Source organism: Gossypium hirsutum, chromosome D11 (assembly GCF_007990345.1).
Source record: "Gossypium hirsutum isolate 1008001.06 chromosome D11, Gossypium_hirsutum_v2.1, whole genome shotgun sequence".
Taxonomy (NCBI): domain Eukaryota; kingdom Viridiplantae; phylum Streptophyta; class Magnoliopsida; order Malvales; family Malvaceae; genus Gossypium; species Gossypium hirsutum.
Genome location: NC_053447.1, coordinates 54,550,413 through 54,559,305, shown reverse-complemented (window position 1 = coordinate 54,559,305; position 8,893 = coordinate 54,550,413). Strand labels below are relative to the sequence as shown.

The window sequence follows — 8,893 nt, the reverse complement described above, 5'->3', positions numbered from 1 at the left end:
CTAGTGAATGACGAATATGCGTTTTGGCGCCCCCTCTCGGACCGCCGACGGAAGATGGTGCGAAAATACGAAATGGAATAAAAAACCAGGTATGAAATTAAATATGAGTATGAAGTGTTATATTAACCTTTAAAAAGAACCCAAAATATTAGGTCATCCCGTTCATGGTAGTGGATGACGAATTCATTTCAACTCTTACCAAACCTTTTCCCTACGAAAATTTAGTTAATTAATTAAACAATCTGCTAACAAGTAAACACTAATAAATCTTCCTCACAAAGAATTGGTTATATATGCCTTCAATATATATAGGTTTAATTAAGTAGCATATTGTTACTCAACATTTTACTGTGAATTTAGCTTTCCCATATCACTGTAGGGTGGTTTTTGGAATGTTTTTCACAGTAAAATTTTGATTGTTGGATCAATACATTGAAACTTATTAGATAATATTATGGCACTTAAAGATTTTTTCACAAACTCCAGAAACCAGTAAAATAAAACAAAGTATCACAATATTAATTGTGCTTGCTATAACTGTCCTCATGACCTCCACCACTTCCGCCAACAACAGGGCAGCTCTCGTTCAGCGCTTCGGTGAAGGCCCTTGTAGCTTCGTCTATCATGACCACGGTTGCCTGTTCAATGTTGAAATCATTATCAATTACTGCTTTGATGACCAGGTTCACCAAGTCATCAACCAGTTTTGCCTTTGCTTTTAAATCCCAAATCATTCTCTTCAGCTCTTCGAGTGAACTCTCCACAGATAGTAGCCTCGCCTCGATGCCTATTTCCTCTCTTGCAATGTCCCTAGAACTGCCCTGATGCCCTCCGACATTTCTGGCAGCAGCGCGGCGGCTCCCGCGAGATTGAGCCTCGTTCGGCGCTTCAGTGAAGGCCTTTGTAGCTTCATCCATCAAGACCATGGTTGGCTGGTCAATATGGTTTAGATCCTTATCAATTACTGCTTTAGTGACCAGGTTCACCAAGTCATCAACCAAATCTACCTTTGCTTTTAAATCGCAAATCACACTCTTCAGCTCTATCAGGGAACTTTCCACAGATAGTAGCCTTGCCCCGATGCCTATTTCTTCCTCTGGTATTCTTGCTAAGTCAGCTTTTACGGCCTTATCTAGACCCTGAATTGAACAGCAGTCATAGAAAATAAATAAATTTATATTAATGTAAAACAAGCAAAATTGCTAGTTCTTTAATTGACATGAATAATTAGCATTAGGTTATTCATAAATGGAAAAAAGAATGGGCAAGTTGCCTGCAGGTAGTTCCAGTCCTAATCGAATCTCATTGATCTTTGCATGAAAGGGATCTTACTTACCCAGACCTCTCTCTCTCTCTCTCTCTCTCCCCGGGTCACATCTGTTTTGTATAAATTTTCGGGTGGGCAAAAGTCCGACCCGTTGCTGTCTGGCCATTTCTGTTTGTTTCTTCCTGCTGTAATGTGGGATTTAAGGGTTTTGCTTTTCAGGCTGTATCTTCGGAGGGATTGAAGAAAGCTCCAAGAGAAGAGGTGAAGTTGATAGCCTCCTTTGTGGAGGAATAGGGGCATGCTCAATTTTCAAGTCAGGCAAGGGTGTGAATTCAAAAGCACCGACGCATAAAGGTTGGGCGAGGGCATGTGAGCCGATATATTTAAAGCCATAACTCATGAAGTTCACCATTTCACGGGTGAGTTTGGATGAACGGTGCATTTCCTTGAGGTTAGTTTAAAAATAATAGTGGCGGTGAGATTAGATACTGTAGCGTGAGACAAAAAGTAAGTTAAACGCACAGCACCGTACCAATCGCTTATCCAAACCCACCCTAAATTTATAATTTAAACTCTTTATCATAATTTGTACTTTCTAAACAATTGTTGGTAAAAGGATATATCTATCTCGGACTTTTGACTAGGATCAAATATAATTATTTGTTCTTTATCAGCTTAAGGCTATTATAATATATATATATATATATATCGAACCACCATAAATTTGTATGTTTAATCTTATTAATTAAAAATATTTTATAAATTAGTAGCAAAATTTTTCCAACATTACTCAAAATATATGAACAGAGGAAATAAACAACTCACTCCTTATTAGTCAGCCCCCCCTGCGCAAACGAAAGAATCTTTTACTGTGTTACTGTTACATGTAAATATCTTCTCGCTTAAAAAAATAATGACAGTACTAAAAACACACACTAAAGTCTGCAGATATTCATCCAAAAATCTAGTTGTATATTCAACGGCAGTGGTGACTAAGAAACACTTGAAGAAGGAAAAACATAAGACCTGATTGGAATCCAACGACAGTGATAGATTGTAAAGAAGCGTTTGTGTGTTTGCTTATGAAGAAAAATGGAAAAAAGAAAATCACTGAGGACGAACGTGGTGAGAACTGAGAAGGGTGGTTTGATTGAGAATCTAAGAGAAGGGTATGGATTAGATAATCAAGAGATTCATGATCCAACTTTTTGAAAGACTTCTTTTCTTTTTGATAATGGAGGCTGCTAAGAGTTCAAAACATAGAACTCCTAGTCCCATGAAAGACCCACATGGTACTTCTCCATTAAAACCCGAAAGGTTTCAAAACTTACCACTAACTCAAATCCAAATATCTATAATCCAGATCTCCATTAATGAAATCTTCAAAATCCCAGAAATATTCATCCAAGAAGCAGTTGTGCGTATATATATAATATGTTCAAAGAATCCATTCCCAAAATGGTATATTAAAGGAATATGAAAGGTAAATGTTTGATTTCTTTATTCTTTGCATCATTTTGATTTTCATCAACAAACACCCCCTCCCCTTCCACTAGTGCTCCCTCTTCGTTTCGTGAATGGTTGGTGGTTTGAGTAACAAATCTAGAAACACAAACCACCCCCTTATTCCACAACAACAGCAACAACCAAAACAAAGAACAGTTTTGACATGATTAGTTTCCATGGTGAGTTTAGGGATTGAGAGTAGGACTGGGCAACGACCCAGAACCTAGCACTACATCTGGTTGACAATTAGTAGCATTAAGAAAAGGGTCGACAAGGACAAGCTGGTAGCGACGAGCCTGATGATTAGCAGAGTGGATGTGGGCATCGCAAGTGACTGCAGCTGAGGCCCCTGGCCTACTCGCACACCCACACCCTCTCATCACCAGAAGAGACGAGCTTGCTTTTGCCAGGGTGAACTATGGAATCACAACTCAAGGCACACCCACTACGGGGAAATTGGAATTCGGGCAAGAGGAATCGAGATCGGAGAATGTTTTGGTTCGCTTTTCAATCATAGGCCAAGGGTGATTCCAAAGCTTTTTCTACTGAAACTCACCGAAGGAAATCTCACCGGTGCCATCTTTGTCGCAGTTATTTCACGTTTCCAGAAATCACAACTCAAGGCAGTGAGGCACCTCTTTTGAGATCTAGAGGTTTTCTTTTTTTTTTTTTTAAATCGTGGATATTGAGATAAAGTGCTGGAACCGGTTATTTATAGACGATTTGTTATTTGAGCACCTCTTTTGCAACAAACACCAAAGTCCAAACCCAAGATAAGGTTTGTTCCTAGCAAAAATTTGAGGCGGAAATAACAAATCCCCTATCAACGGTGGAACCACGTGGTAGAGTAGTGAAAATTTAGGTCTTAACCCTAAATCAGTCAAACTAAAAAGAGCAATATTTAGTACTTAAATTAAATAATTTTTTTTAATTTGTTACGAAAACTTTTTTTATTCTGATTAATCTTTAAATTTAATTTTTATAATATCGAGGTGATGATATAATGCTTTAATTTTATCATTTCATTACTTAATTAAAAAAATTATATGAAATATTGTAAATTCTAAAACATATAAATATATATTTTATAAAAAAATTCATATAAAATTATTAAATTTGAAAAAACCTAAAAATCTTAAATCAAATAAATTTAATTGTGGACATAATTTAATTTTATTACAACCTAAAAGGTGAAACCCAATTCAATCTTATTTTTAGTAGTCTTAAACTAACATAATTTTAATAAATATACATTAAAACAATCTTTTTATCAAGTTAAATATCATTCCACCTAAACTAATCTAAAGTAACTCTAACAGCGTGTTTGGTTCGCTGTTTTCCCCCCTCTGCATGCATATTCCCCCTATGCAGCGGGCCCACTAGGAAACGGCTGTTTGGTTCGCTGTTTTCCCATTCCCCCGAATCGGTTACTCCCCCATTACATTGATTGCACATAATAGGCATTACGCCCCCTCAGCGCCGATTACCCATTCCGCGCCTTTCCCTTTTTTCTTTTTCGTTTTCTGCCCTCGTCCTCAACGCTCCGATTCTCCCACGCTTCCTTGCACAGGTAATTTCTTTTCCCTTCCACTCACTCTGTCGTCGATTATTGTTCATCGTTTCTTTGATTTTCTTCATTTTATAAAGAAGGAGAAACCGATCCTTCCAAGGTCACCCCTTTTTCTCACATTCATTTCACGATTTATTGTTTGATTTTATATTTCGGTGCTTGGGTGCTTAGGAAGAAATGATTTTCAAATTATTCTTTTTTGGAACTACGTGTAAAACTGGAAGTCTTCAAAATCGAAAATAAGGTAATTATTTCAACTTTTTGTTCTATTCTAGAGTTCTATCCTCTGACATTGCTTCATGTTGATCTTCAAGGCTGGGGGTCAGGGCTGGTGAACCAATTCTAAGTGGCACATTTGTGTGTGAATACGTTGGGGAGATCTTAGGCGAGCAAAAGGCAAACAATAGGCTTACCAGGTTTCAATCTCATTTACAGAGATCTACTTTTACTTTGTGCTTGCTTTTATGCTTATATGCTTTATGCTGAATCGGCTGTATGATCTAATATCAGGTATGGTAGAGATGGTTGCAACTATCTGTTTAACATTGGTTCTCAAATAAATGATATGAGCCGGTTGATTGAAGGACAAGGACGATATTTTATTGATGCATCCAAATATGGAAATGTTTCGCGGTTCATCAATCATAGGTGAGGATACACTTGTATGCATCCACTATCGCATACTGAAATATTTTCCCATTCTGGCATTTCCAAGTTGTAACTTGGCCATAAAAATTGTGTGACTAAAGTTCCAGAGATTTTAAATATGTTCACCATTTTCTAATTATGTGTAATAATGACTTTAGCATTTATGACATTTTTGAAGGAATTAGTTTAGCCAAGTGGCTCAGTTCAACTTGCTGTATTCAGAAAATGATGTTATATCTCTACTTTTGAAATCCCAAGTTTCTATCAATGCACTCATGAAAACTTCGTATTCTGTCCTTGAATTTTTCTCAGCTGCTCGCCAAATCTTGTGAATCATCAAGTTCTTGTGGACAGCATAGATTGTCACCGAGCTCACATTGGTCTCTATGCCAGTCAAGATGTAAGCGCTTCTCAAAAATATTGAGTACAAATCTATTGCATATATGAAACCTTAGATGATCTATTGTTGAAAATGGTTTGTGGAATAAGATGTGGTTTAGATGGCTGAGTTTAATCGAGTGGCTCGTTATCAAAAAAGTTTAGTTGGGTAAAGAAGCTTTTAAATAGGCATGTCTTTGACATTTCTTTCCCCTCCTATTTCACTATTTTGCAGATATCTGTAGGTGAAGAGCTGACTTTTGACTATCGATATGAACTCCTGCCTGGACAAGGATATTCATGCAGATTGATGTTTTCCTAATATGCTCGAATGCAATGCAGTGTAATGCACCAGATACAATTTATTTTTGACAGGTTTGTCTAGGTCTCAATTGTATTAATTCCTTTGTCATGATCTGTTGTGGTCTCAATTGTATTAATACCTTGAGGATTATTATGTTTCTAATTTTTGATGTTACAAATATATATTCAGTTGCCGACAGTTCTTAGACTAAAATATGCTGTGATGTTCTCTTTTTTTATGAATTATGGAGAATGTATGGTAGATTTCTGAAATTTCAGGTAGGCAACGTATATGTTGTTGGGTTTTTAGGATGAGATGTCAAAAATTTGTCTGTTCAGGACAGGATTTTTGAGAAAACATACTTCATAGGATAGGAGGTTGCCTATAGCGGTTATCTTGCAGGTGAGACAGAGAAAGGTGCCGGTAGAGCGAAGCGGGTTGCCGATGTCTTAGAGATATGTCAATTTAGATGTAGTAGATATATATTCCATCTTGTTGAAGTGTTCAAGTCCATTCAAATGATACTTTGCATAAAAAAAATTAGTGTTACATACTGTATAATGCTTGAAAAATGTTTATGGAAATGCTACTCAAATATGTATAAATTTTTGCTTCTTATGCACATTTGTGTAGAATTTCCTTCAAAAAAGAAAATTTGCTTCTTTAGTATGTGAGATTGATGCTATTCCTTTATGTCTCGCTTTCTCTATCTCCATCCTTCAGTTTGTTTCTTTGTTATCTGGTTTTTTTAGTCTATATTTCTCGGGTTTGTAAATCGGTTGTTGATGACATTGCATGACATTGAAATGAATAACAGGAAAGTTAAAGTGCATCAAGGTGATGGTGGTTTTGAGCATACGAAATGGATGGATTTGAAAGTGGGGGGTACCATAGTTCAGATATGAAGCTTCGTGCTTAAATTCTTTTAGGCGGTTGACTTGTTATTGGCTAGTTTTAATTCATAAGATCAATGGTGGACTTCATTCAGCTTCATTGTTTAGTTTCCAGCATTGGTCTTAATACTCACTGCATTTGCTTGCTTATGTAATTGGTATTTGTGGTGCTTTTTACTTGCAAGTTTAATGCAATGTAACATATGTTAACCAAAACAGAGTGTCAATACTCAATAGCGAATTGACGGTAGATCTTTGGAAATGTCATTGTGTTTGGAGTTTTACCTATAATAGAAAAATGAGGAGCAACAAGCTTTTCAAATGCTTCAATTTCTTCCAATGAATGCTTGATTTATGTTTGTGCATGAACTGAGATATTGAGGCAGTACTGCAACTTGTCAACAGATTTGCCTTATTGATCTTATTCAACATTGAGCCAATGTAAATTGAAGCATTTTCCTAAGCTCTTTCTGGATTTAGCAATAAGGAAAAGCAGAATCTTTTTAATTACTAAAACTTTAAGTTACATGGCATTATAAAATAATCAGAGACGTATATAATTTGTGTTTTTTTTCATATGGTAAAATAAAAAAAAGAATAAATTATAATTAAATTTTTTTTTCTTTTACCATCGTAGTAAGTATATATAATCCTTGTTTTTTTTTATAACACAATTATATTTAATGTTAAGAATTTTTAAATTTTTTATAACACAATTATATTTAATGTTAAGAATTTATATAAGAATATTTAATGTTAAGAATTTTATTAAATTATATATTTTTATTAAATTATATTTAATAATAATTATTTTAAATTATATTTTATAGTATTATATATTATGATTTTAGTAAATTCATATAAGAATATTTAATACTAAGAGTTTTATTAAATTATAAATTTTAATTAAAATATATTTAATAATTATTATTTCAAATTATATTTTATAGTATCATATATTATGATTTTAGTAAATTCATATAAGAATATTTAATACTAAGAATTTTATTAAATTATATATTTTAATTAAAATATATTTAATAATAATTATTTCAAATTACATTTTATAGTGTCATATATTATGATTTTAGTAAATTCATATAAGAATATTTAATACTAAGAATTTTATCAAATTATATATTTTAATTAAAATATATTTAATAATAATTATGTTAAAATATGATTAAATTATTTATTATTGATATAATCTTATTAAAATTTAATAACAATAACAATAATCATTTACCTAAACAAATTTATGCTAAGGGTAGTCTAGTCATTTTAGTTTTTTCCCTTATGCTATTACACTTCCATTCCATTCAACCAAACACAAGAATACTATTACGCCTCTATTCCATTACATTCAACCAAACAATTGAATTGCTATTACGCCTCTATTCCATTACAGCGAACCAAACGTGCCCTAATTAAATTTAAATTAATCTTACCAACCAATGTTAATAAATTAAATATCAATAAATCAAGAATATAGATTTAGCTTTCTCAACATTAAAAAAAAAGTATTTGTCAATTGAGTATTAGCTCGATTGGTATGGGCATTGTTGCCAATGCAGTAAAATGTGAATTCGAGTGCATTAAAGCGCGTTATTATTCTATTTATAAGTTGGGGATAGACTATGAGTAGTTTTGGGAATTTATAGTACGGAGGGATGAAAGGAAAGAATAGAGATGTAGGAAGAAAATATATATTTTATATTCTTCATGTCCATGTTACATCCTGAACCATAAAAATCATTTTTTTTCCAGATTGTAATGATAATAGGAGAGAAAATAAGAGCGAAATGTATGGTATTTTAAAATTATGTATTTTTTTAAATATTATATTTTATGTCATTTCATTTTCCAACTCTAATAAGTAAATGATTGAAAGAAAATTACTTTTTCTTTCAATTTTTTTTTATTTTTCTTATCAAACACACCTATAAAAAATATTATATTTTTCATCTTTCTATTTTTCTACCCCTTCAATTTTTCATTTTCTTAATTTTCTTTTCACTCTACTAAGTAAAGCTTCATTAACACATTCCATTTTAGATTCATACCAATTTACTTATCTTGCAAATTGCACCCTTGTATATTTGTTGTCAATTCCAAATGTTCCTCCAAATACTTAAATCATATCTTTTTCCCATCAACTTATAGGACTTGACTACATTTGGTTGTTTTACTTTCGCCCTCTAAAATAAATATGGCTCAAACCACAAAATGATACTAAAATAATGTTTTTTTTTCTCAAGTTGGTTGTAACATCCTTATTGTAATAGCCCGTTTTTCAGTGGTGTCGAAAATAGTGATTTTGGGACCAC

The 8,893-nt window shown here is 33.3% G+C and overlaps 1 protein-coding gene and 1 non-coding gene across 4 annotated transcripts; one reads left to right on the top strand and one right to left on the bottom strand.

Annotated features, from left to right (window-relative positions):
- Positions 1 to 267: 267 nt before the first annotated feature.
- LOC107961882 (uncharacterized) lies at positions 268 to 1,676 on the bottom strand. Its single transcript, XM_016898043.2, has 2 exons — positions 1,337 to 1,676; positions 268 to 1,139 (listed from the first exon to the last, which is right to left on the bottom strand). The coding sequence occupies exons 1-2, from the start codon at positions 1,565 to 1,567 to the stop codon at positions 519 to 521; spliced, it is 852 nt and encodes a 283-aa protein (XP_016753532.1). The 5' UTR covers positions 1,568 to 1,676; the 3' UTR covers positions 268 to 518.
- Positions 1,677 to 4,087: 2,411 nt separating this feature from the next.
- LOC107961880 (uncharacterized) lies at positions 4,088 to 6,896 on the top strand. 3 transcript variants are annotated; one of them, XR_001701467.2, is made up of 7 exons: positions 4,088 to 4,343; positions 4,515 to 4,587; positions 4,658 to 4,759; positions 4,854 to 4,991; positions 5,304 to 5,391; positions 5,605 to 5,744; positions 6,491 to 6,896. It is a non-coding gene; the product is annotated as an uncharacterized protein (transcript). The 3 variants fall into 3 exon arrangements; XR_001701469.2 differs by lacking the exon at positions 4,515 to 4,587 and having other exon boundaries at positions 4,619 to 4,759; XR_005920518.1 differs by lacking the exon at positions 4,515 to 4,587 and having other exon boundaries at positions 4,089 to 4,343.
- The last annotated feature ends 1,997 nt before the right edge of the window (positions 6,897 to 8,893 follow it).

Excerpts from the sequence above, each read along its gene's own strand:
- LOC107961882 (XM_016898043.2), bottom strand. The coding sequence starts at position 1,567 with ATGCCCCTATTCCTCCACAAAGGAGGCTATCAACTTCACCTCTTCTCT. Across the intron at positions 1,140-1,336 it reads AGAGAGAGAGAGAGGTCTGG|GGTCTAGATAAGGCCGTAAA; the intron begins GTAAGTAAGATC and ends TGTTCAATTCAG.